We start from the raw sequence: 26411 nt of genomic DNA, 5'->3' as shown, positions 1-26411 counted from the left end.
TGTTTGTGAGGAAAAATTAAATTAAGCCTTTTGAGGGAGCTTGTAATTGCCTCGTGATGTCACTTGAGTCGTGCTTTGGTTTGCAAGAAATGTGTCCAGCACAGCCTTGGAAAAACATATTTTTCAATATTGAGTTTTTCTCCTGGTAAAATAAAGGTTAGATAAATATATATATATATATATATATATATATATATATATATATATATATATATATATATTAAAGAGCTGAAAATAGATGAGGAGCAAGAAAGATCTGAATTTTCTAAATGTTTGTGGACTGCTTCTAAACTGTTCGTTAGGCTAGGCATATTTTTTAATAAGGTTCTGTAAGCAAAACACACCCTAAATCCTGACTGTGGTGACTGAACGTCAGAGTTGCATTGTGGGTAAGGTAGGTGCCAAGTTTTGTTAGAGTTCTTTATTAAATCATGAAATCAATTTAACTGAGAGTAGCTATTTTGACAATGGCCGCCATAAAAATACCATTTAAGTCAATGTCTCAACAAAAAGCATTATCAATCATTTCTGCAGTGGAAGCAACTATTCCCCTAAGAAACAGTTCAAGTTAGACACTGTATTCACATTTACAGAATTACATACAAAGAGAGAATATGTGTTAGTGACACAGAGCCATTTGAAATGAATATACAGTATCTCTGTTTAATGTACTAATGATGTTTATGGACGGAGGCTGTGTATTATTGATAATGAGATGATTTGTCAGACTCCCTCTGTAGTGAGGGTTTTGTCACATGCACGTTATATCTTCAAAACCACATTACAACTTCCTGAATCACTGACATTTACAGAAAGCATCTGCAGGAACTGTTCATGACTTGTTAGACAACAAGACACGTTTTTTTTTAACAGAAATTTATTCAAAAACTCTCAGGCCATATCAGTGCACTTTTACTACAGGAAAACAAATAGCACAGACAATACCATAGAACATAATAGCAACATTACAAATATTAAAAAACATGAGACATTTCAATTAAATCAACGATCCTCCACCCATTTGTCTAGTGAGCTCTTATATTAAACTGTGTAGTTGAGGATTGTCATTTAACATGTTTATAGTTGGGTAATTCCTCCTCTTAACTTCTCAGGTTTTACTTATATAATGTTCAAATGATAACATTTTTTCACAGAAAAATCCAGGAGAGACTTTCTATGCTTTAAAAAAATCTGTTTTTTCTTTTCTTTATCTCCCTATTCATTTTATATAACTCATTTGTTTGTTTGTCCACTCTGTCTCAACTTTTAAATATCATAGTAGAGGAAGGTGAGAAAACCCTGATGGAGGGAAAACTCGTGAATTTATGGAATACAGATCCAAACTATCCCTGAGTGAATTCAACATACTTTTAAAAAAAAAATGTTATACAGGTATATGTACTGAATTTGTTGTTATAACTTCAACTTCAAAATATGGTGATCTTTTGGTTGAGTATACAGTATTGTACAGTATACAGTAATACAGTATGTGTACTGTATGTCAAGACATGGGGACCATAAAAAGTATTTTAAAAAACTCATTTTTTTACTGCTGTGATTCATTGATTTAAAATTTTAAATGCATGGCTTGTAAATGTAACTGAGTATATTTATATTCTTGGATTGGAACTTTTACACACGTACAGGATGAAAATGTTACACCCACAACTAATACAACACAAAAATAACCTTATTCTTTTACCTTAAGTATTCCCCCACAGAGGGCACTGTCTCACTAAGCTAAAATAAAAAAAAAATCTGAAGATCTTACAAGTGACACAGAGCCAAGCAGGTACACAACGTGTCACATGTGCTCTGAAGGCTTGTGTGTGGCATGTTTCCTTGGAGGCAATAACCTGGGGAAGTCTCCAGTGAGGTATAGAAACATGAAAGTCATAACATTTGCAAAAACTAATCTTTCCAACCGAAAACATGACAGTAAGTTTCTCTTAGTTGGGGGGGGAAAAACAGACACGAGGGGGACTTCCCCTATTCGACATACAGCTGAATGCATGTTTTTATCACAATTTCTGTTCTCAGCTTAACCAACATGTTATCAATGGAACAAAGCTGATCAAAGAAAACAAGCCAAAAATAGACACATGAAAGTCTGCATGAAAAGAGCATTTTTTTTCTAAGACTCCCGTCGATACATTAAAGATGGGATCAGTAGTATTCTTGTTACTACCAACATTTGTGTTCACAACTTCATTTCTCAGAAACTTGTCAATTGCCCCATCAAAATATTTCACATTATTTCACATCTTATAGATAAAAAAAGCAACACAAAAAAGCATAGTTATCATATTGAGGGAATGTAAAAAAGGAAATAACATGAGGCATTTATGGCACGATCATGAGATCATACAGGTCTTATTAAAGGAGTTCAGCCAAAGTAGTAGGCCTAACTGTACTTGTCACTACATAACTTTAAATTGATTTACAGTTGAATGACAACCAAAATGTGAGGTCTGATATTCATTCAGTATTATCTCCTATACAGAAGAACGCAAGTCAAATATGAACTACAATATTGTGATTGAACTGCTGTAATACAGATCAATACATAATTTTCATGATGTTTTTCCTGATGGAAAGGCTCAGTCAGACAACGTGCATATGATGAGAATCGAACCTGAACATTCACAGTATGAGTTGACTTGTTGCCAGTTTCTCGTCAGGGCTCTCTTGGATACTGTTTGAGAGAGGACAGACCGTTTCTTCAACCGGCGTCCGACACAATGAGTCCTGTGCTGAAAGAGAAACAACATTGCAGTGTAAACAGCACGTCGCTGTCCAAAAGTAACAAAATGGGCCTAACAGCAAATCTACACCTTACTAATTAGAAGGTTATATACTTATTGAACTTGTATATGTTGTTCATTGACAGGGTAAGTGGAGTTATAGCAACATAATTGCTCTTTAACTCACAGTACGGGTTTAAAAAAACAGTTTCTGGTGTCTCCTAGCATAATCTTTTTCAACAGAACTCTGAGAAGTATCCTTCACAAACATTCCTGTTGGTCTTCGCTGTACGCTGAAATTCCGTCTCTTTGAAGAGCAAAAGAGGCAGAACACATAGACCAGCTAGTAATGCTGTCATTTGTCATCTGTTAAAGCTAACGTCAATCTTTGTAAATGTCTTAAATTGTTGGACTGTAAAAGGCAACATAAAAGGAAGTCTTAGGCGGACAATAAGCCCCAAAAAGTTGGCCAATGCTCCCAAAGGCTTGCATACATTAGGTTTGAAGAATACTTCTAGTATTGTGAGTAAACGGTTGCTATGACTGAGGTCCAAAAAATGATTCTGTGTATACCACTTACTATCTTAGGGGAAGCTCAAAAGAAAAGAAAAAAGATTGTTGCTTTAAGAAGTGGGGATGTGGTTGGATACGTTACTCCGCACAGACTGAAGCGAACTGCTCCCCCCCTTCCTACTAATGTTATCTAGTGTTATATTTATCCAAAAGAGAGGTGTGAATGTTCTCATGCAGCTCTAGTTTGTTTCTCAAAATGTTTTACTGTTACTGTGCATAAATCTTGCCACATACTTCGAACCGCTGGTTTTCTCTGTCGGCAAGGAGTTATGTACATCTTGCAGATCACCACAGCAGGCAAAGCAAGAAGCCCAATTAAAAATAGGAAGAGGATAATACCTGAAGAAGACAAAAAAAAAAGCTGTATGTTATTAAACATGAATTACCACTCTGACATTGTGACAATAAAAAGATGGCAGGAAATGTTTTACCAATGTAACTGCTTGTGTTAGAGGGAGTGGGAGGCTTCACTTTTAGCTCAGGGGGGATTCTTTGTACTGGAGCGGATGTGACGGATAAGGGGTTCCTGGTGGTATCTTCCTTCCGAATTTCAGCCCCCTTGTGTGAACGTTCTTTTGTCACGCGTGTGATTAAAGAAGTTAACAGGCCTGCAGAGGCTGTAGTGACGTAGGTCTTGGATTTGTCATTACAGACAACATCTGAGGTCGTAGTTCCAGTAATATTCACTCCTGCGCTACATCTAGGATGATAAATAGAAGTTAGCCTACAGCTGTAAACTTCTACAAAAATTGTCTACATGTCACACAAAAGATTTGTAAAATGAAATTAATCCAATGATAAAAGAGAAAGAAAAAAACAAGATAGACATTTATGGAAGGTGAAATTGAAAAATAAACCATAGTTATTTAATATAGGGTATTATCAATGTTTTAAAACATTCATTTAAGTGGACATACTTTTTCCATTTTCGACAGGGTGAGTTGATACGATTGCTGAAATATCCATCTTCACATTTTAAGCATTCTAGCGAAGAAATAAAAATAATCATTAAACTGTGTATTTCTTTGTCATATCGCATGCAGTGTTGTGTGATTTGTCTCTTTACCTTTTTGATTTTTGCCATATCCTATGTCACATTTGCAAGTGGAAGAATCACTGTCACTGGCAACAAACCCTTTAAGGCACTGACATATTCTGTTGGTCTCTCTTGTGCATTCCACTTTAACAAAACTTCCCGAGTCTACAAAGAGAGCATTCATTTCTGTGTCAAAGAACGGCAGTTTAACACATTATACACAGTCCCTTTGTTTGGAAACTTGAGTTTGCAGAGATTTAAAAAAAGCGACTTACTCTCATCGCAATGTGTACACAATCTGCAAGTTTTGGACGGGTTCGTGTCAGGCTGGTAAAATTTATCAGGGCATAACTCACATCCACGAGTTACCACTCTATGACCTTGATTTAGTTCACAGTGTCAGAAGAAAAAAAAGCATGTTTTACACACAGCAAAGCACATGTCAAAAAGAGGAAGTCAATCAATGAAACTACAAGAACAGAAGGAAAATCACAGTTATACAAGAAAGTCAAAACTTTACCTTTTGGGCATGACCTGGCATCTAAATTAAAGACGAGTTCAAAAAAAATCAAAGTCAATAAAAGCCATCTGAGCAGAACCATACTCAGTTTTTCAATGAGACAGGTGGCAACGAGTTTCTTCTTGTGTGAAATAACCACAGACTGACAGAGACACTGAAACAATCCCGCCTGTAGGAATGGCTTATGAAGGACTGAGCCCACTCATTTCTCTAACACAGTCATGCAAATGATATCACTAATTCAATTTCCTTCTATTTTTTTTGGTCTGGAAACATTTGACTTTTGATATAAGAAGTGAAGCCACTATAAAGATAAAAGTACAAAAAATGTATTTGTATGTCTTACACTTTTCAGTTAGCATGAAAACTTGTGTGTGAAGAAATAAAGATACAGATCAAACTGGATCCTGTATCTTTAAATGTAAATGTATTGTAGCCTATATGTTATCTGACAGGTTTTCATTTATTTAGCTATAGTTAGTAAGAGCAAGGTTAAAAAATGTTTTGACTTTCCTTCTTTTTCATGTTAGTCAAACGATTCTTTAGAAAACTACTTTGTATTTCAAAGCGGTATAAACATGTTATGTTCGAGTAAAATGTCATGCCTTGTTATTTCTATAAAATTAAATATCTTGTATGACAGACATGCATGACAGTTGAGTCCCCTCTGCATGCTGAGTGGATGCTATTTTTAATGTTCAAACATCCAAGACACAACCATCAGCTGAAACGCGTCTTTTGATGATTGTACAAATCATGAAATAAATTAATTCTTTGAATGATATGAAATAAATAATCCTTGTTTTATATATAATACAAATATGCACTAATATGTGCTTTAAGAAACCGACAAACATTAAAACCCTTTCTTTTGGACGGATGAACAAGTAAATATAAATTGTTTTTTTAGGAAACAGAATGTCATCATCCACAAATGTTCAACTTTGCAGCTCTTTTGCTAGTTTGGTCCCGCGATCTAACAACCCTTGTCTCTGTTTTTCTCATTCTTTCAGAGCTAATCGGAAAAAATGTACAAACTCTTTGTTTTTACCAACGGAAACTATGCTTTGTTATATATTTTTAAGCCAGAGATAAGATGACAGATAACCTTTTGTCATATGAAGAGCAGATGGAAAACCACAAATTTTAAAAAAGCAAGCTACAACCACGCAAACGGTACAAGTTTGCTGCTTGAACACGGATGTTGATAAAGAAGCAAAACTCTGCTTGACTTGAGCTATGGCTTTTGTTTAACAAGGAGTCACAGCTCAAAACTAAGTCATGCAATAATCACATTCAAGTGACTGGCTGTAATACTGATACAATCTTAAAACAAGTAGAAAGGGGAGAAAGAGAAAGGAAATCTAAAGTGTTGATTGATGAGTCACACTGAGCTGTTATCAATACTGGAATGAAGGGAATTTGTTGGCTAAAGCTCAAAGTGAATTTCTGTCGATGTGTTTAAGAGAAACCCAGTGTTTGTCTCTTTTTGAATTCACAGAAGATGTTACTCATACAACTGTTTGTCTGGTTGCTGCAGGAGTGTAGACAAAGGAAGTTCTGTTCCCCAGACAAAAGCTTCACAAGCAATCAAATACCAAGACAACAAAACGTGTTGTTTTACGGGTTGTGAAGCGTGAACACTGTAACTGAGATTAAGTACTGTTAAAGGAGCAATATGTTTACTTAAATAAAATACTGTGTTTGTAGTGACACCGCAGTCCGATAGGCGAATTGCACCAGTCGCCTGTCTCTTTCTAGTCTCGGCCGCGAAAACACTTTACAGAGGAGGTAAGTGGACATACACATGGGAACGTCTGTGAAGGAGTGTGTGGTGTGTTTGAGGTCGGTCGTTTATTTGTACAAACAGATTCCATTTTAGATTCTCCATCCTACAAACGACTGTCTCGGCAGGCACTGGCTGAGAGCGGGAGTGTGTGATGAGTTTGTTCTGTTGATCTCTGTAAGCGAAGCGGAGTGAGGAGGACGTCGAGAATGAGCATATAACGTCACTACCTGGAGCTTTTGTGGAAAATACGACCCGAGTAAACATTTTATACAGGCAAAACAGACAGACAGTGAACATCTACTTTTTCACATCAGTTAACCATTCGCTTATTAATGGGCGATCAAAAACGATTTATACATGTAAAAAGTTACATATATAACGTTTAAATTTGTCCCCCTTAGGCAACAGGTAGGCGACTGCTTGGGGCCTCAGTCCAGCAGGGGGGCCCCAAGTAGTCGCCTACCTTGCCTGTCCACAAGCAACGCCTCTGGTCCCTTTATAGTGTCAGAAAATTTTGGTTTCCTCCTCTTATTCCTCCTAAAGCTTGACAAACTCCCATTGACGTAGAAGATCATTAAATACTGAACCTACATGTTTTATTCAGGAATTCAACCCTTTTTAAAACCTTTTTTCACATGCAGAACAACCACAATGAAGAAGTAATAGTAGAGGTGGGAGAAAAAAATCAATACAGCATAGTATCGATATTTTATGTGGCGATATTATATCGTCTCATGGCCGCCAGGTATCAATATTTTTATTTATTTATTATTATTTATTTTTTTATTACAAGCCAAGAGACAATACACTTACGATACAACACAAGAGACAATTACAGTGAGCACAGGCCAGAAAAGGGGTATATTCATGTTTTACAGGTAGGTGTGTGTTAGTGGAACTATGACCTCAGATGTGTGTAAATTAAGTGTTTAATAGACTCACTGGTGAGGGTGAAGATTTTAAGAAAAAAATGTTCAAGTTGAAGTAGACTGAAACACCAACAGTTCCGATAGGGAAGTTCATGCAGCCTTTTACAGAGTTTCGTGTGGAATAAATCAAGAAAGTATGCGGTAAGTATGGTGTGATTTGTCGTCACAGTGGTTGAGCACAGCAGAAATCCTACAAAAACAGACCGTAGTCAAGGGGGTGGTGCTTTGTTAAATGAGGTGTTTCCAGCCCAACTAGTTCACATTACCCATCTTTTTAATTTTTTGGTCTTCACAAAAAAAAAACAAATACTACATGATTATGCAGCTCCCATATCCATTAAGTTTGTTTTGAACTACATCTTTGCAGCATCAAGCAAAAAATCTGTAGATTTTTGGCAAACAGAAAAAAGAGAACCACTGCTGAGCCTTTTCACTTCCTTTGTCACCCATAAACCCTCAATAAGCTGAACAGACTCTCTACCAACAACAAAAAAACATTTATTCCTGCAGCAGCTGTATTAGGGTGTCAAGCACCAATGCAATAAAGCAAACCTGATTATTTATTATTAGTATTATTATTTACAAAAAAAATGTTCAAGGCTATAGTCAAGTCTTATATCATTTTTATATATAGGACAGGATAGGATAGGATAGTACTTTATTGATCCCCAGAGGGGAAATTCGGGCATTGCAGCAGCACAGACAAGAAAGCTCAAAATACACATTAAACAGAATAGATAAGATAAATAAAAATAAAAACAGGGGGTATATACAAGTACAAAATTAATGATGAAGTTAACTATGCAGGGAATTGAGACAGTATTTGCAGAGAATGACAAGATAAAGGGACAAGTGATGATTAAAGTGACTTAGTAATGTAAACAGCAGAGAAGAGAGGCAGTGTTGTACCACAGTAATACAGAGTGTAATTATATAATATAATGTAATTATATAATATAATATAGTGCAATATGAACAATATAGTGTAATATAATTAAATTTTATATAATATAGACTAATATAATAAAGATATATAGAATGTACAGTATATATGTATATATATATATATATATATATATATATATATATATATATATATATCTTGTGCGAACAAAATGATCTGTAACATTATTATTATCTCTTGCGTGTCTTTAGTTTATTCTCTTTATTCTTAGTTTACTCTGTGTATAGTTTACGACGCACAGTCCAGTTGGTGGCAGTGATACTCTAAAGGGTTATCTGCCGAGCGCCATTAAACACCACGAAGAAGAATAAGGAGTCACGACTGCAAAATGTGTTACGCGACATGTCGAAAAATGTGCAGTGTGAAATGCGGCAGCACGAAGCAATAGTTGATGTTGTTTAGTTGTAGATGAAAGAGAAACTGTCACCTCAGACTTTTACCCAGTAAGTGGAAACACTCGCTGTCTTTCGGGTTGAATTAGTTTCGCTTTGATGCTGTTTAGGGCGAAAATACGTCTTTGTAGTAGTGTGTTGTAAAAACAAAACAAGATTTCCAGTGTGTACAAGACACTAACCTGCTTCTGTTTCAGCGGGTTCGTCCAGTGATCCTCTCCCCCCCAAAAAACACATAAAGCGATGCTGGTCACCGTTTTCTGCGCGCCGAGGGATCGCCCAGAAACCACCTTCGCCCTCGATGTGTCCCCGGAGCTGGAGCTGAGAGACTTCGTAGCACTTTGTGAACTGGAATCAGGAATCCCAGCTGGGGAAATCCAGGTGAACTCACAAAACTAGTCAAGGCTAGTGGTAGCAAAGGGAGCTAACAGAGCTAATAGCCAGCTAGCTGACTTGCTAGCATGAATCAGACTTTCGCTGTTTTGATGGACCGGGTGTTGCGAAACTTTATGAACAGCAGACATACTTACACACCCTCCCCCCCCCCCACTCGTGTTTTCAACGATACGTGACATTTACAAAGTGTGGGGCTTTATCTGGTGGTCGACTGCAGCTGAGGGAAAGCTAACAAAACAACACAATGGTCAAATAATGAAGCTAACAGTGTTCAGACTAGTTAACAGGTTGAAGACGATTATAACAATGTTTACATGAATATCCTCCACTTCAATGATTTATCTGCTTATTGCTGTGTCAAGCTAAACATTACATTAGTTACTTTAGTTACCCTCGACGACGTTACATTAAGATAAAGGTAATATGCACTGACAGAGGATTAGTCATGGGCAGGATAAACACGGCAACTTAAAACTACACCAAGTGTGCAGGTTGACTTAATGTAGATTATAAACACTTGTACAATTATTATTTTAATATATAGTTTATACGTTTGGTAGAAGTGGAGCAGGATATTTACATTAACCAGTAAGCTGAACACACTCACTGTATCCATGAGTTTAGTTTTCATTAGTCTTACTTTCATCTCTGTTTGAGTTGAGGTATTTTATTTTTTGTGAAGTTGAGTGTTGTTTTGTTTTTCAAAAAGTCAACTTAAATTCTAAACTAGCACATTTTGTGTGTGATGGTTTTAAATTATGAGGACTTGCAGCTTTTGCACACATGTTGTAACTGTCACAGGTTGTACTTTGTTTTGTCTACACTGAAATATAGTCGAGGGAAGAAAATTATGGAAGGATTTACCTCAGCCTCTTCTCTGCCTGTTTTTAAATCTCGTCTTGACTCACAGTAAGCCGTCGACTTATTTCTTTTTTTGCGTGCCCATTCATTTTACTTATGTTTTATGTCTTTTAACTTGATTCTGTATTTCACATGTAGTTTTCTTTTATCTCATGTGAGCTGTTACGTATTGTATTTATTCTTCTGTACAGCACTTTGGTCAACTGTGGTTGTTTTAAAGTGCTTAACAAATCAAGTTGGATTGGATTGAATAGGGTATAAGGAAAAAAGAAAATGAGGGTGGTAAATTAACAGAGAGTGAGACTAATACTGAAACTGCACAGCGCCTATCATGTTCCTAAAATCAAAAATAACCTTTCAGATCTTGGTGGGAAGGTAGTTTTGCATCAGGAACACCTTAAACATTTTTCCCTTCAGTTTGTTTTTTCAAAAGTGTTCTCAAAAATAAGTTTCACCTAACAGCCACTTTTTTTGTGTCTGTTCAGTTTGACCTAAATGACTCTGTGTTTCTGTGAGGCATCGCGTGTGTTTAATGCTGCTAACTTAATCCAGCCATGTGGAATCTTTCATCTTGCATGGTCAAAGTCTGTAAGTGGTCTGTATATTAAATAATGAAATTTAATGGTCTTTTTCCAGGTCACATATGTGGAACAACCCCTAAAAGATCCAACGCGTGCCTTGGGAAACTACGGTGTTAAGGATGGAGATGTGGTGGTGCTGCGGCAAGCTGACAGAAGACCACCTCCAACTCAGCCAGCCTTCCCAGGTAAGACTCTTCTTTGGGAAAAATAGAGGAAAGTTATTTATTAACGTCTTTTGACAAGTTGAAGTTCAATCCAGATTTAAAAGTGAGTTGAAAATAAGCCAAGAATTGTTTTTTGATACTTAATATGAAAATCTCTCAGTTGTTAGAGGTATGAACAGGCAGGTTTCTTTTTAATAATGGGATGGCTTTTATGGTTCCTACAAAATCAGATAAGTCTTTGAAAGTATGAGGAAAGTAAATGAGGTTTACTGGAAGAGGAAGTGTTGATTTAAAAATAGAGGGGACACAAGACATCACCATTAAAAAAAAAAAGGCATTTAAGTGTTTTTGTATGCACAATATACCAATCACTCATCCTTTATTCTCTTTGCTCCTTAGGTCTGCCCCGTATTGACTTTCGTTCCATCACAGTCCCCGGCACTTCTTCTTCAACCAGTCAACGCAGTGCTCCACCACCGCAGCAGCAGCAGCAGCAGCAGCAGCAGCAGGCTCCACAACCGCCACCGGAGCAGCCGCTGCCCCCACAGCGCGCGGCACAATCTTCGACGCCAACGGCCTTCCGTGGCTCCTCTCCTCAGGGGCTCGATGACCCTGCCTTACTTCAGCAGATGCTTTTATCCAATCCACATGAGCTTTCGCTCCTCAAGGAGAGAAACCCGCCACTCGCTGAGGCACTGCTCAGCGGAGACTTGGGTAAAAAAAAAAAACATTTAATGTTAAGAGCCCTGTGTGTAGTCGCTCTTGCAGTTATGATCAGATAAGTTTGAGTCATACAAGTGTAATTTCTTTCTCAGAGCGTTTCACCAAAGTGCTGCTGGAGCAACAGCAGGATCGAGCCAAGAGAGAGCAGGAGAGGATCAGACTCCTGACTGCTGATCCCTTTGATTTGGAAGCCCAAGCAAAGATTGAGGAGGACATCAGGTATAATGGAGAGACTGAGGATTTTGTTTGTCTCCTCTTTGATCTGAAGTACAGCCTCAGTTTTAGTCATGATTAGAAGTATTATGATATTTATTTGTTTTTTTCCCAGGCAGCACAATGTGGAGGAAAACATGACCATTGCAATGGAGGAGGCCCCTGAGAGCTTTGGACAGGTGGTTATGCTCTACATTAACTGCAAAGTCAATGGGCACCCTGTGAAAGCTTTTGTTGACTCAGGTAATGAGCATTAAATCCTGATCCCATTTGTCCTTGTTACAGTATTCTGGTCATGAACCCGATTGGTACTACAATGTCAGTTTGCTACATCAGGGTTTAGTTTTTATTGGCAGATTAAACGGATGAACAAGATTAACAAACATGTTTGCAGATTTATCACTACCCACAAAAAATTGACAGCTTCACATGACGACTTTGAACAGACATATCTTGAAGTACAACATTCACTGTTAGGTTTGATATTAAGGCCTATATTAGTTACCATTTGTGACTTTCAGTGTTTTAGTGTGATTGTAAATATGTCATTACTTTAATTGGTTTGATTTCAAACAGACTGAAATCAGAGCATGTCTTGTGCATTTCTTTGTAACCGCCTCACCATAACGTCCATCTCTACTCCCTAAGCTGTTCACAAGTTTGTGATCAGATAGAAGTCGTCAGCATTCTAATAAAGAAGCTTGACGAACCTCAGATAGCGTAGTTTTTAAAACTAACAAAGCAGGTTCTCTTATCTGGGCTTTTCCAGATATTTGAACTCCTTGACCTGCCTCTTAGGGTGTGCCTGGAATTGCATGTGTGATCTCATTAACCCTGTGATCTTTACAAGACCAGTATGACTCAGCTGAGAGTAGACACAGTCATCCTGGACCACAGAAATATGTAGTTTGTTTTTTTAAGTTATATTTAAACTGTGTTTTAAATGCATTTTTTTTTTTTAGTGAAGGTTAAACATTTTGTAGAATCTGATGTTGTTTCTTTTTAAGGAGCCCAGATGACCATCATGAGCCAAGCGTGTGCTGAGCGCTGTAACATCATGCGGCTAGTGGACCGTCGCTGGGCCGGGATCGCCAAGGGAGTGGGCACCCAGAAGATCATTGGCAGAGTACATTTGGGTAAGTGTCAGGTTTTTGTCAAAAATAGTATTTCATTATTTAAATTGTATTACAATGTGATTCATTATCAATAAGACTAGCTTAGCACAAATACTGAATGCCTCTGGTCCTCTTCCTTTTTACTCTAAGTCATATTTATGGTTTAGAAATATTTCCAAATGACAATTTCACCAAAAGGATTTCCCTGAGTTTGTGTTTTTGAAATGGCATTGTCAAAAAAGTTAGTGAGTATGTAATTGGGCCGATTTTAGCTCCGATTCCTTCTTCCCAACCATCGCGGGGTCGTTCCCGACTCAAGACTGCTCGGAACCAATTATCTGCCTAGATAATCTTGTAGTGTGAGTGGCATAAAGATCCAGTTTTAACGTCCCCGGTCTGTTAGAAGATCATCAGGGACGCCCCAATTTATTTCAAACATGTTTGATATTTACAATTTAAAATCTGTAGGATTCAAACTGCATAGGTTCACTGGACAACTGTATAGGACAGTTCTGACCTACAGGTCTCACTAAAGGATATACAATCCATGTTGTCCACCTCTCCCCGGACATTTCTTCACCCAAAAACATGTTTTGTAAAAATGTTTTTCCTCTCTGCACAACGCATTCTGTTCTAAACATCTGTTTAGGATTCTCCTTATGTGTGTGATGCTACCCGAATTCAAATGTTTAAACTCCTGCAGCGTGAGCCAGGCTTAAAACCTCTGCATGACATTTCAGTGTAGTTTAAATCATGTTGTCTTGTTTCACTCGTGTAGCTCAGGTCCAGATTGAAGGTGACTTCCTTCCTTGTTCTTTCTCCATCTTGGAGGACCAGCCAATGGACATGCTACTTGGCTTGGATATGCTGAAGAGACACCAGGTTCGGGTCCCCCATTCTTTCTGATCAATGTGTGCAGAAGTTTCAAATCTTCTGCTCACTTAAAGCTGAATTTAAAGTAAAGTTGAACATTAAATCTCCCCTTTTTCTGTTAGTGTTCCATCGACCTGAAGAAGAACACACTTCTAATAAGCACCACAGGCACTGAAACTAGCTTCCTGTCCGAGGCGGAGCTCCCAGAGTGTGCCAGATTGGCGTACGGAGCAGAAGGGCGGGAAGATGCCCGTCCTGATGAGATGGCTGACAGAGAACTGGCGGAGGCTCTGCAGAGGTCCATACAGGAAAGTGGTAAGTCATGTCTCCTTTATATGCACATCTCTGCTTACTTCAACCTGCTTTTCATTGAGCTTTTTTTCAGCTCTCTTAGAACTACAATTGCATGTGCCAGTTTAAAGCTTCTTTTTCGTCACATGATCACCTCATGTCATCACCTCAGCAAATTATACGTAATGTACGGCCATGAAATCGAGAGATGAGAATGGCAGTGAAATAATCTCACATTTATACGCGTCCTTAAAATCATGAAAGTCTTAAACACGCACTCAATCAGCAGACATAATACAGATCACTTCGGGGTCTTTGTTGGTTTGATTTTGAGGTCATTTAATTTGTTTAGGGGAACATTGGAGACAATTCTTAACCGCTGACGACTCCATTAACTCCTAATGGTGCCATCACTGCTAATGGACATCTGTTTGCAGTGAGCTCAGCCCTGACTCTTAGTTGTTGTCACATTTTGTATTTGAAAATGGTGCAGATGGATCATTGAAGGGGTGTGAGAATAGCTCTTGAAGTCAGCTACTGATAGAAATGTGCCAATAAAAAACATGGGCACTTATTTGTATAAGCAAGAATATCTTGCACATGATAAGAATTATAATAAAGCCACCAAGATATCACAGAAGCATTACCAAAATCCATGGCCATTTTCCAAAGAACAAAATCCTAGACTGTGACAAAATCATTTCCTAACTGTAGTCTGATAAGAACCTCCAAAAGAATTCTACCAAGTTTAGTTCATGACATGTGTCAGTGCTTATCGTGTGCATGCTTGAAAACAGACTCCAAATGCTTCCAGGATCCTAATGATGACATCATCACCATTATTACTCACTGAAACCAAAGATTAACCATGCAAGTAGAACGAGGTAGCGTCCAGGTGGTCGTATTTGTCAGACTGGGACAACTGACACATCTGTTCCATAACTTTATAATTCAATTTTAAAAACTTTATTTTTCCCCCGGGGGTTAATTCAAATGACAATGAGAAGACTGTCTCATCATTACGAGAGTTTCTAAAGAATTGGGTACTTTTTATAGGGTCGCTTCTTTTTCTTTCTTCTTTTTTACAGTTTTCATTGAAACTATTTGTTCTGCTAATAAAGGCGTCAGGGATGTCACACATGATATCAGGTTATTCATTCACTGGAATAATACGTAGCAGACAATGTTGTCGGGTTACTTTATCCATAAACAGTTTCTTATTTATCCCCTGACATGTCAGGAAATATATACGGTAAATAATTTTGTAATTAATGAGTATGTGTTCTGTGTTTGAGGAGCTTATGCTTAGCTTCATCTCCAAGTTGAGTTTTAAAATAACTAAGATGTTGAGTGTAAGCTGTCAGTGTTGTTCTCTCCAGCAGCTTAAGGTGGGTAGATTTCTGCTTTATATGAATACAAGTCACATTTTGTATTCAAAATGTCAAAATATAATCATGAAATTGTAGTCAGAATGCTTTTCAATGCTTACATAAACATTTGTTTCGTTGCCATTGATGCACTTAACCTTTATCGTTTTCACTGGCCAGGCGTGCTCATTAATGTCTACTGAAGAGCTGCACTGTGTTCAGGCCCCACTAGAGATGAGGAATAGATCAATGAATCTTTTGTTCTTGACAATCATGTTAAAGCGACTCTGCTGGTCACTTTACCATGTCAGACATAGGCGCAAGTTTTATTGTTTTATTTCAGTTATCTTTATGGATGACTCTTTTGACCACTGTGCGTGAAAAGGTTCACAGGTTGGTGCATGCTCTGTGCGTGACTGCTAACTTTTTCCGTCCCTTTGCATGATGTGTGTGGTGTGTGCCCTAACCCTGAGCAGGACAGCACTGATGCATTTGGAGACAGCTGGAGAGGGCCCTACCAACCAGGTACTGTAAAATTCACAAGTCCATTGCCAGTGCTAAGTCCATTGCTATTTGTGTCTTTTATTTTGCTGTTTTTTTTTGCGGCATAGTCGGTCAGTTGATGTTTTACATTGTACTTAAACAGGTTATTATTCTGAATACTTATAATTGTTAAGATGAAAAAGAAGCATTTTTTAAGAAGCTATAAAAGAAGCAACAGTTTGCTGTGTACATGTTAATGCAGTTAATGCATCCAGACTGAGTCCATATATTCCAGCTGTTTAATTTCCAGTTATATTTTCTCTCACAATAGACACTGCAGATGGACAAACTACCTCACCACAGCCCCCACCATTTACATTACCCAGAACCTTAGACCAAATGTCCTCATCCACCTCCCCTTCTCAAAGCTCGTCCTCTGGCCAGAGCCAAACCCTGGATCGCTCTCAGTCAGCCCCGGCCGCCATGACGCAGTCCTTGGCTTCAGGGCTGTGTGAGGACCAACATGACATTCAGAGGCTTCCTCTGCCTTCGCCCCCAGCAGAGGATGTGGATTCTGCACCTCCTCAGGTTCAGCCTCCACCTCTGCCTGTCCAAAGCATCTCCAAAGTGCCCCCTGTACCGAGTTCCTCAGCTGACGTTGTCCCTACTCTTGCGGAATTGTATCCGGGGGTTGAGGTACAGCCTGGAGCTGCAGAGGGGGACGCTGAATCAAACGAGGTCCTCCCCAGTCAAGAGGAACTTTACCCTTTTCAACCCATGGAGCAGGAGGAGCCACAGGCCGACACAGCCGATGCCACAGAAGCCTGTCCGTGTGCACCTATCCAACCTGAGTCAGTTGAAATGGAGTCCCCGACTGCCTCCCAGGGCGCAGTGTCATCAGAGAGGGACCAGCCTGAAGGAGAGCACTCCTCCAGCTCTGACAGCACGCCATCCCTGGCCGCTGCTCTCAAAGAGCTTCACGAGCTGCTTGTGTCCAACAACCGTGGTCAGTCTCAAAGCCGAAGCAACTCCTGCTCCCCATCGCATCCATTCAGACAGGAAACTGACGACGTTTTCCCCGAGCCACGCACTCAGACACCCGAAATGTCTAACATCCCCTCTACTGCCATCACAGCTGGTGCAGAAACAAGCGATGCCAAAGCCAACCATGATGCTGCTGCTGTGTCCAATGAGGGACAATCAAAGTGTCTTGTGTCTGTGGCATCATCTGCGTTCACAGACGAGGATGAGATTCTGGGTGGCGATGGCGCTGACACTTTGGAGAAACAAGTACCACCACAGCGTACAGATATCATCAAGGAGGGGAAGAATGATGGGGGACTTGGGCAAGATAAAGCTAATGGCATCAGCACTTTTCAACCTGAGCAGGAGGTTTCTCTTGATCCTGCAGGGGACCTGAAGTTCAGAGAACCTCCGGAGGGGCAGCAGGGGAGAGGGGTCGCAGATGGACGAGCCTCTGGCACTAATACCCCTGACACTCTAGGCCTCCAGACTGAGCACCCCTTTCTCAGCCCTCTGTCCATGGCAGTGGGCTCACCTGAGGAAGTCTCTAGCACCTCATCTTCCCCTTCCCCTTCTCTTGCTCAGGCTACCCAGGTCACATCTCTGGTCCCCCCTCTGTCTTCCCCGCATCCCTTTATAGAACAATTTCCAGCTGAGCACATCCAGAGAATCCAGGCAGCGGGCTTTTCTGCCATGGAGGCTGCTGAGGCACTGCAGCAAGCTCACGGGGTCGTGGAGCTAGCCCTGCTGGCGCTGCTAGCCCGCAGTATCACTGTGCCCACCTAGACTCATAACTGTCACGCAGCCTCCCAACTCAGCATCTGTCTTATTTATACCTTGTTACTGATCAAGATGTCTCGTCCCTTCTGAGGGAGCACGTAAAAACACAGGGAAACGCCGTCTCTTGATTTGTTGTTCAGGATATCCAAAAACTAAGGGGACAACTGGTAAAAACTTTTCTGGATATTGCAGATATGTGAGGTGTGTTTGCATGCAGATGTTTTGGGTGCCCACCCATTCATTGATTTTTAGAGATTTGGTATGGTAGATTGATCTTGTTCTTTTTTTTGTCCAACATTGACACATTATAAAATGCCCAATTGTATGATTTGATTATTGAAACATTATTATTATAGGCTCCCCTATGATGTCATAAATCTATTTTTTTTTTATCTAAACGTGTGAGCACCAATACAAACTGTCAGAATGGAGTAGCAATACTCCGACTTTTACTCTGACAAATATTGATATTTAAAGCAATCTGCTGATCTATCATTTTAATTTCGGCTTGTTCCCCCAATCTTTAACAACTCAGAACCCAATGACGGAAATGCAACATATTGGGATCTGCTGCCGTTAGAAGAGTGGATCACTCTTGAACAGGTTTAAAAAAAAAAAATTTTCCAGAAGTCCACACATGGGTCATCACACTGAAATATCAAAGGAGCCACTAGTGTATTTGTCGATGTGTGATCGTAAATGGAATTTTTGGGTTAAGTGTGTGTATTACAGAGGGTATCTTGTACTGTATGTGTCATTCTCCACAGTTTGGGAGCTTTGCCATGTGTGGATCATAAAAAACAGTTTATACTTCCTGTTCAAAAAGTATTTTTATTTTGTGTCAAACGATCATAGTTTGTGTTCCTACTTAAAATCATCCATTTTTCGTTTTCTTTTATGTTAGAATTTGGTCATCTGTGTCCATCAAATGTTTTGTCAGTACATTATATATCAAGTATTTTAATGGCTTTATTTCAGTCATATACCAACAATGTTCAGGCAAGTTGAATTATCTACTTTTATCTTGTATGAAATTTTAAACTGCAAATAAAACGGAACTAGTATTTGTACATTGTGTGTGAATTTCGTTTTTTACTCTTGGGGTCAAGGCTTCTTTTTTGTCTTGTCTATCAAATCATTACAGTTCTTATATAGATACAATGAAAGGGTTGCCGGCTGGCCTAATGGTTATTTAACATGCCTCATGTACGGAGGCTGTTGTCCTGGGTTCGACCCTCTCCCAGAGTCCCACACTGTCCTAACGAAATAAGAAAACTAACAAAACAAGCTGAAACCTTTAGTATGTGTGAAGTTCTCCCAGTTCGATACTATCTGCAATCTCAGTAGCATTTAATAAATAAAAAACTTAATTGATGGACCTTTTTTACAAAAACAAAAAATGGAAAGAAAATCCTGCACCAGTCCCATGCATGTTGAAATGCTACTTTGAAATGTCAGTGCCAATTTAACTTGAGTCATTGATTTTTTTTAAATGCTCTAAGTGTTCAAAAACTATTTTTAATATATACATATAACTATTTAAATATATACGTTTTGATATTTTTTGTTCTGAAAGGAACAATGGTGACTAAATCAAGTGCATACAGAATAAGTATATAATTCACGTGTGTTCATTACTCACATCCTGGTAAGAATTAGGGCTGCAACTAACTGGTTACATTGTCAATTTATCTGCCATATCATTTATTTTTTGATGAATTATTTAGTCTATTAAACTCCTAAAAAAGTGAAACGTATACATTTCCAAGATCCAAAGGTTTACTTTTTTACTGTCTTTGCTATGTAAGATCAAACATTTTTACAGAAACTTCCCTAGGAGAGAAGAAAAGTACATGGAAATGTAAGCAACTATTCAAATTACAATCTGTTTGTAGAATGAAAGTGAGTGTCATCCACACCTGGTTTTAATTTTTGTGATTGCTGCTTTGTCGAGCTCTCGCTGCATCCATCTGAGATCATTCAGTCTGAGGGGTTCACCCTGGTCAGAGTTTGATACTTGAGAGTCTTGTATGTGGACTCTGAAGGAAAGGAATGAAAGCAGCCACTGTTTGAAAAGACAAATTAGTGCTGATCTGCACCCAAGAACTGAAGTTTCTCAACTAGTGGGTAATTTGTTTTCACAAATCAAAACCATGATGACAGGAGAACGGCTTTCTTTGGCGATTCCTTCTCCGGAAACCAACAGTGCAAAGGACTCTGGAGGCCTTAATGAGAGAAGCAACTCTCTGAACCTGATGGAGGGTTGCAGGTAAAGACCACATGATGCAGCTAGACTAGGAAAAACATCATATTTGAAGGTTTTGATGAAATCTACTTTTATTTTTTGAAGTCCAACTATGGACATTTCCTCAGCTCTCAGGTTGGTGTTCTCAGTATTCACTCTTGAAGAGGATGATCAAGCTTTGACTAAATTGGATAATCATGATTCAAATACAGACGGGTAAGATAAGGTTGTAGTCTTTATACTCTTTATAGTGTCTATATTTTTACAACATGTGATCTACTTAACAAACCAGGCCCGCAGATCGAGCTGAGGAGGAGATGCAGAGTGTGACATTCCACTCAAAGTTTGTTGACTTCTGTAAGTTTAACCTTCTCCTTCTCACTTACTGAAAAGTGTGATGTTTGCAGCAATGTTAAGTACCTTCTCTTTATGTGTGTGCTCTGCAGTCCCTCTGTATCAGGAGTACTGTTTGCAGGATGTGAAAGAAGATCTCTCGAGAATCGCCAAGAGTTTTGTGTCTGAACTGATAACGCAGTCCCATTTTCATCCTTCCTTCAAATCTGTGGCTGCATCGCCTCAATCAAGCCCTCTGCAAGCACCTCCATCCTCACTTTTGCCTCAGCCAATCAGGGTGATTCCATGCACCCTTTGGCAAGAGCTGGAGGAGGTGAAGGCATCTGGTCTGCTCGGTAGCTTGACAGCCAGAGAGATCCGCCTTCAAGAGGTGTGAAAAAGTTTTGCATCTTATTTTCACCATATTGCATGTTTTTTTCCAAGATTATTTGGAACCAAGTGACGTTTGAATCAAATTATCGGACTAGATTGAGCAAGACAGGAGTGGGCGAAGAGAATTGGCCTTCACTGCAATGTCAATTAAACTGCATAAAAGCATTTAGCAGGATAGCTAGGGGTAGGGTACAGCTGTGCCTTTTATAACTAATCTTTATGAATGTAAATTCTGCGAAGTGGATGGTGTACCAGGAAAGCATGTTTTACCTAAATCTGAAGGGTCTTAACTCTGCAATCAGTTTGTCAATACCCAACTCTGTTCACTTTGTAGATGTAGTTAAATAACCATGCTAATATTCAGCCTGCAGCAATAGTGGCACTGTGCTTTAGCATTTTTGATACATAAAGCAAGCTATAGATGATGAATGTGGACGTAAAATGTTTTTATGTAACTTTCAAAATATAAGCATGTATCTGTTGGTCCCAATGTATCAATACTATTTCAGTCGTTTTTAGCATGGTAATCATATTTTCTTAATATTGTGACCATTATCTCTGTGGGTAATCCAAAGTCCCTGTTCCATCACATTCATTTAAACATTTTTAAAAAATCATGAAAAGTTAATCTAATAGGAGTTTAAAAAATGCATCAGTGTGGGACTATTCACAGCTTTGTAGTCAAACTCATAATGTATTGTAAGTTTTTGTTGGAAAGAACTACAACATGCTTTAACTACAAATGCTCTACTTTTTGTAGGATCGAGTCTGTGTTGGTTCTGCTGTTTTTTTTCTAACAATAAGAAATGCATAACCACAAGCTTCAGCCTGCTACCTGCTGTTGTAATACTCAATATTTAGAAAAAAGACTATAAATCTTGTTCTTAATCCTTCATTTTTCCTTCCTCCGCAGTCGATGTTTGAGTTGATCGGCTCCGAAGCATCTTACCTGAGGAGCCTCCGAGTAGCTGTCAATCACTTCTACGCATCAGCGGAGCTTAAAGAGACCCTGTCCAAGAGGGAGCATCATGTGTTGTTTTCCAACAGCCGTGTTGTGATGGCAGCCAGTGAAAAGTGAGAGCTCCACATGAAGTACTTCTTTTTACAATAACTTCTTCCCTTAGTGTTTTTCTGAGCTCGTGTTTGGTCTCTCTTAGGTTTCTGATGGATCTTGAAATGAGACTGGGAGAGAGAGTGTTGATGTCTCAGGTTGGAGACATTGTGCTCCAAAACTGCCCAGAGTTTTACCGCCTTTATGTGCCATACGTGACCAACATGATGTACCAAGAGGCCCTTGTCAACCAGCTGCTGTACGTTTCTGTGCTCGATGCCTCTTGTAGTACTCCAGCTTTTCATCAAACCTATTCATTCAGATCTTGTCTTTCTGAAGTCAGCAGAACAGAGACTTCCTGTCCTCAGTTAAGAAGCTTGAAAATGATCCAGTGTGTCAAAGACAGAGCCTGAAGTCCTTCCTAGTCCTTCCTTTTCAGAGAATTACTCGTATGAAACTCATCTTAGAGGTCAGCATGTGATGGGATTTTAATTTTAAGCTTCCTAATATATATATGTGTGTTTTACATCTTGATACTGTATAATCAAGTTTCAGAAAATAACTGCTTCTCTTGGCTTGTCTCTCATTCAGAGCATCCTGAAACTGACTGAACCAGGCTCTGCCTCGATTTTAAATCTGGAAAAAGCAATAGAAGCCATTCACGAGGTAAAGCTGTTCACTTTAAAGCGTTGTCAGCTTACACTGAGGCCACCATGCTTTTTACAATGTAGAGTTGTGTAGTGGGTTCAGTTCTGCCAGCAAAATGTTGAGCAAATAAATCATTACATTTGACCTGTAAAAAGTTGAAAGTTGCTTTTGAATGTGCTCTGACCAGATTGTGACGGAGTGTGACAAGGGCGTCCAAAATATGAAACAAATTGAGGAGCTGGTCTCTCTGCAAATGCTGATGGATTTTGGAAAAGTCAAAGTGAAGAATTTCTCTTTTTTGTGTCTTAAAACCAGATTTGAATGTGTTCTGTAACCTGCAGATAGGGATGATTAAACTAACTGCCTCTTTTATCATTCAGTCAGTGCCTTTGGTGGTGAGAGGACGTTTTCTGGTGCACCATGGTCCCATGAGACAGCTGACTTTGGAGGCTGCTCACAGCTCAAGAATATCATTCATCAGCGTCTACCTCCACCTCTTCAACGACCTTTTAATCATCTCCTCAAAGAAGTATTTTCTTCAACCAGCCATTATTAACCATTGTTTTTCATCTTCAAAAACATACTCTGATGGGATGTTGTTTCATTTGCTATACAAAAAAAATGATGACCCGAACTGGCTATCTGAACATTTTCAGTTCTATTGTGTAAAACACTGAAATATTCTAACAGTATTTAATTGGAAACCCCACTGTGTTGCCTCTCTTTGTCTAGTGTTGGGGATCAGAGGTTCTTGGTTTTGGATCATGCTGAATTCCCCACACAGGTCCGGCTCGAGCCTCTCAAGGCTGAGGTCCTGGGTCTTCCCGCAGACTCCTTACTGTTGCATCTCTCTAAAAGTCAAACTGGACATCCAACAGCCATGATACTTGTAACAAACACAAGGTACGATTTGACGTTGTTTGTTTTTTATGAAAAAGTGTTCCTGTCCCAGTGTGTCATCCATCTGTGATTTATTTATTGCAGGTCAGATAAAAGGGCATGGAGGAAGCTTCTGTCTTAACAGTGATGGCAATATGACTCTGATCTTTATTATTATTTTTCACTAAATACAAATTTGAAAACTGAGTTTCTTTAGAACTTTCTCACTTAAGGATTTATTGTAACTGCACTTCACTTTTTTTTTTTTTAGTAGAGGCATTATAGAGCATCAAAGCACAGAACACACTCCAATGTGCACAGAGTTTGTCACAATTAAAACACACTTTAAGTTGGGGATACTTGGGTTTTTGGGAATCCATTTTTTTCTACTTGTATTTAAATCACTTCTAAAGTGATGTGATTTTAATTTCTCTTTTTTTCTGCTGTTTTGTAAGATCTGCTTTATGCAACAAAGTGTTCAAATGAATAAAGATTCAACAAGACAACTTGACACAACAGTTCATGATTTTCTCTTTTTTTTTTTTTTTTTAAGTAATACAATATTTACAAAGAACTTCAAGGTGTGAGATGATTTTGCTTGAAGATAATTTAATCAGAAATCAAGGATCAGAAAAAAAGAAGAAAAACAGTTCAGCGATGAGGCCAAAAAGGAGCAGGCTGTCTAAACAAACACCTTTATACACAGTGTGCTCAAAGTCTATAGAGGAACCCAGGGGTGACCCTAACTTGAGTCCAAATTCTGAACTTCCTCCTAAAAAAAGAAAAATCATGTTCTGTATTAGAGTACTGTTCCTGTCTCCTGATGTGAGTAGTGGCTGGTTGATCCAGCTGTTACACAATCCTGATGCCACAAATTCTCTGCCAGGCAGTTGAGGAGGGGGGCTACGTCACCCAGCCCGTCACTGACCTCCCCACCCGTCCGCAGCACAGGTGAACCGCTCGTTTCCTGGAAGTGTCTCACATCGCTCTCTGCCACATCACAGTGCATGAAAAGGTCAAATCTGAAGGTTTGAGAATTAAGGACAAATATCTGTCTCTTGATGAAGCTTCAAAAGACATTTAGTATGTGATGAGACAGTTTAAGCTGGATACTCATTCTATGAGGAAAAGAGAAGCTAAACATACAGATCTAACTATTTACAAAAGCTCTTAACAAATCAATGCAGAGCTCTCTACTCTAATTGAACCCTAATGGATCAATGTAGTAAATCTCTAGCAAAGTAAGCATCAACTATATTCCATTTCACTTAGTGTGGAGAGGCTCTATATGCATTTCCCAGTCTGTGTTACCTTCACAAAAGGGCAAAGTTGGAGTTTAAAGATTTAGATTCAGGCTGGTTTATTAAAGTGAGCCACAAGTTTCAAAAAGGATACTTGGTGCCAACCACCAGTTTCACAACGTGGCGCCCAGATGTCTCCGTCCATTTAGCCATCTGATTTGACAAATCATCAAATGACGTTCTGTCAGTGAAGGAGAACAGGAAAAGGACGGCGTCCACCTGCTCCTTACACGACTGAAAGAGATGGTGGAAAAGAGTTACAAACAAAGATCTATTTTTACATTGAAGTCCTTTTTTGTTTCAAATTAACTTCACAACTCGTTTAAACATATTGTGATGACTGACTTTATATTTCATACATACCGGGAGCAAATGGTCAAATCTACGTAAGGCGTTTTCTCCACAGTCCCACAGCTGTAGACGGAAGAAAAGCACTCTGCCACTGTCTTTCAGCTTCACTGGCCAATACACCACTGTCGTCTCAATACCTTTAAAAAAAACACTGGCTGAATTAACAGTACAGAGTTTTGAGTCTTACACTTCTATGCCTTGTCGGTGTAGAGGAGGGACCTACCTGTGGTTTCATAGTGCATGTTGGGAATATTTAGACCTGCAAGACGTGCAGCAAGAGCAGTTTTTCCAACTCCACTCTTTCCAGAAATGAAAATCTTATAGTGAACTGTGTCCACGGCTACATGTGGGGGCATCACTGGAGACTCCAACAGGCCTTTAAAACAAGGTAATAGCATCAATTTAGGATTTAATTTTGTGTACAGTTTTACAGTTGTGTTGTGGTAAAACAGGATAATGTTCAAACTCTACTGGCAGTAGCAGCAACATTGTTATATATTATGGAAATTCGTTATTATACTAAACCTGTGACTTTACCCCTATATGGGTAGCTGTGATTTAAAATAAGATGTACACATTTGTAACACAGCCATCTTTTGCTGCCTTCTCTCTGAAGCACTGACAACTCAAAGGATTATACAGTGATAAACATATAATTAATGTGCTGGATGAAAAGTTTCTTAAGCCTACCAAACATGTAAACTACAGGGCTTTAAAAAAAAAGAAAGAAACAAATGTTTTAGAATCAACAAGAATATTACGTTTTGCTTTACATACCAAAGTTTTTGCGTCTCTTCTTTTGCAGAATTTTGCTGAAATATTCTTTGCTGTCTTTACATCGATGCCAGTCAGCTACCACTACTGATCCGAGAGGAGGAACCAGTGCCATGATGGTGTGATGCTTTATGTTTACAGTCTGTGTTGTGATCCTTAATGTTTACAGTCTATGATGTGATCCTTAATGTTTACAGTCTGTGTTGTGATACTTAATGTTTACAGTCTATGATGTGATACTTAATGTTTACAGTCTGTGTTGTGATCCTTAATGTTTGCAGTCTGTGGTGTGATCGCTGCTTAGCTGTAGCTTCACACTGCTAAAATACTACGACGGATTTTTATGTTCAAAAAGAAAGAATGTAGAACTGACTGTAGCATCAGAACACCGAATCATTCTTCTTAAGCCTTTTCATTCATTTTACAAAAAACAACTTTAGCCAGCAAAACAAAAAGGGTTTATAAGACTCACAGTGAAGCCACACTTCCGTAAACTAAAACATTACTTGACAACCACTACATGACGTCACTTCTCGTCTTCACATTATTTATTAACTAGGGACATTACCGCCACCTACTGGACAGAAGAAAAGTAAAGCAGAGCCACGTTACTTTAGCT

At 38.9% G+C, this 26411-nt stretch overlaps 4 protein-coding genes across 8 annotated transcripts; 2 read left to right on the top strand and 2 right to left on the bottom strand.

The window, feature by feature from the left end:
• Positions 1–414: 414 nt before the first annotated feature.
• si:ch73-361p23.3 (tumor necrosis factor receptor superfamily member 4) lies at positions 415–9262 on the bottom strand. Of its 3 annotated transcripts, none has more exons than XM_065954761.1 (7): positions 9130–9255; positions 4629–4733; positions 4384–4518; positions 4235–4301; positions 3749–4017; positions 3552–3656; positions 415–2753 (listed from the first exon to the last, which is right to left on the bottom strand). In XM_065954761.1, the coding sequence occupies exons 1-7, from the start codon at positions 9182–9184 to the stop codon at positions 2644–2646; spliced, it is 846 nt and encodes a 281-aa protein (XP_065810833.1). In that variant the 5' UTR covers positions 9185–9255; the 3' UTR covers positions 415–2643. The 3 variants fall into 3 exon arrangements, with proteins under 3 accessions (XP_065810833.1, XP_020484752.3, XP_065810834.1); XM_020629096.3 differs by lacking the exon at positions 9130–9255 and adding an exon at positions 4874–6574; XM_065954762.1 differs by lacking the exon at positions 4629–4733 and having other exon boundaries at positions 9130–9262.
• ddi2 (DNA-damage inducible protein 2) lies at positions 9191–18887 on the top strand. 2 transcript variants are annotated; one of them, XM_029276277.2, is made up of 10 exons: positions 9191–9328; positions 10841–10970; positions 11349–11663; positions 11765–11891; positions 12001–12128; positions 12893–13021; positions 13779–13882; positions 13996–14188; positions 16008–16056; positions 16346–16446. In XM_029276277.2, exons 1-9 carry the CDS (start codon positions 9191–9193, stop codon positions 16016–16018), a joined length of 1275 nt encoding a protein of 424 aa, XP_029132110.1. In that variant the 3' UTR covers positions 16019–16056; positions 16346–16446. The 2 variants fall into 2 exon arrangements, with proteins under 2 accessions (XP_029132110.1, XP_065810831.1); XM_065954759.1 differs by lacking the exon at positions 16008–16056 and having other exon boundaries at positions 16346–18887.
• A 900-nt stretch (positions 18888–19787) lies between these two features.
• si:ch73-15b2.5 (rho guanine nucleotide exchange factor 19) lies at positions 19788–23884 on the top strand. Of its 2 annotated transcripts, none has more exons than XM_020629106.3 (12): positions 19788–20086; positions 20168–20197; positions 20355–20419; positions 20509–20786; positions 21702–21862; positions 21946–22098; positions 22179–22308; positions 22431–22505; positions 22675–22767; positions 22868–23016; positions 23220–23390; positions 23472–23884. In XM_020629106.3, exons 1-12 carry the CDS (start codon positions 19848–19850, stop codon positions 23506–23508), a joined length of 1581 nt encoding a protein of 526 aa, XP_020484762.1. In that variant the 5' UTR covers positions 19788–19847; the 3' UTR covers positions 23509–23884. The 2 variants fall into 2 exon arrangements, with proteins under 2 accessions (XP_020484762.1, XP_020484761.1); XM_020629105.3 differs by having other exon boundaries at positions 19789–20086; positions 20168–20278.
• Positions 23885–23958: 74 nt separating this feature from the next.
• Positions 23959–26267, bottom strand: cplane2 (ciliogenesis and planar polarity effector 2). Its single transcript, XM_020629041.3, has 5 exons — positions 25796–26267; positions 25242–25394; positions 25031–25155; positions 24762–24901; positions 23959–24388 (listed from the first exon to the last, which is right to left on the bottom strand). Exons 1-5 carry the CDS (start codon positions 25905–25907, stop codon positions 24166–24168), a joined length of 753 nt encoding a protein of 250 aa, XP_020484697.1. The 5' UTR covers positions 25908–26267; the 3' UTR covers positions 23959–24165.
• Between the last annotated feature and the right edge of the window lie 144 nt (positions 26268–26411).

This window comes from Labrus bergylta, chromosome 5 (assembly GCF_963930695.1).
Source record: "Labrus bergylta chromosome 5, fLabBer1.1, whole genome shotgun sequence".
NCBI classification, from domain to species: Eukaryota; Metazoa; Chordata; class Actinopteri; order Labriformes; family Labridae; genus Labrus; species Labrus bergylta.
Note: the sequence above shows the minus strand (reverse complement) of the source record. Positions and strands in the feature narration are given on the sequence as shown.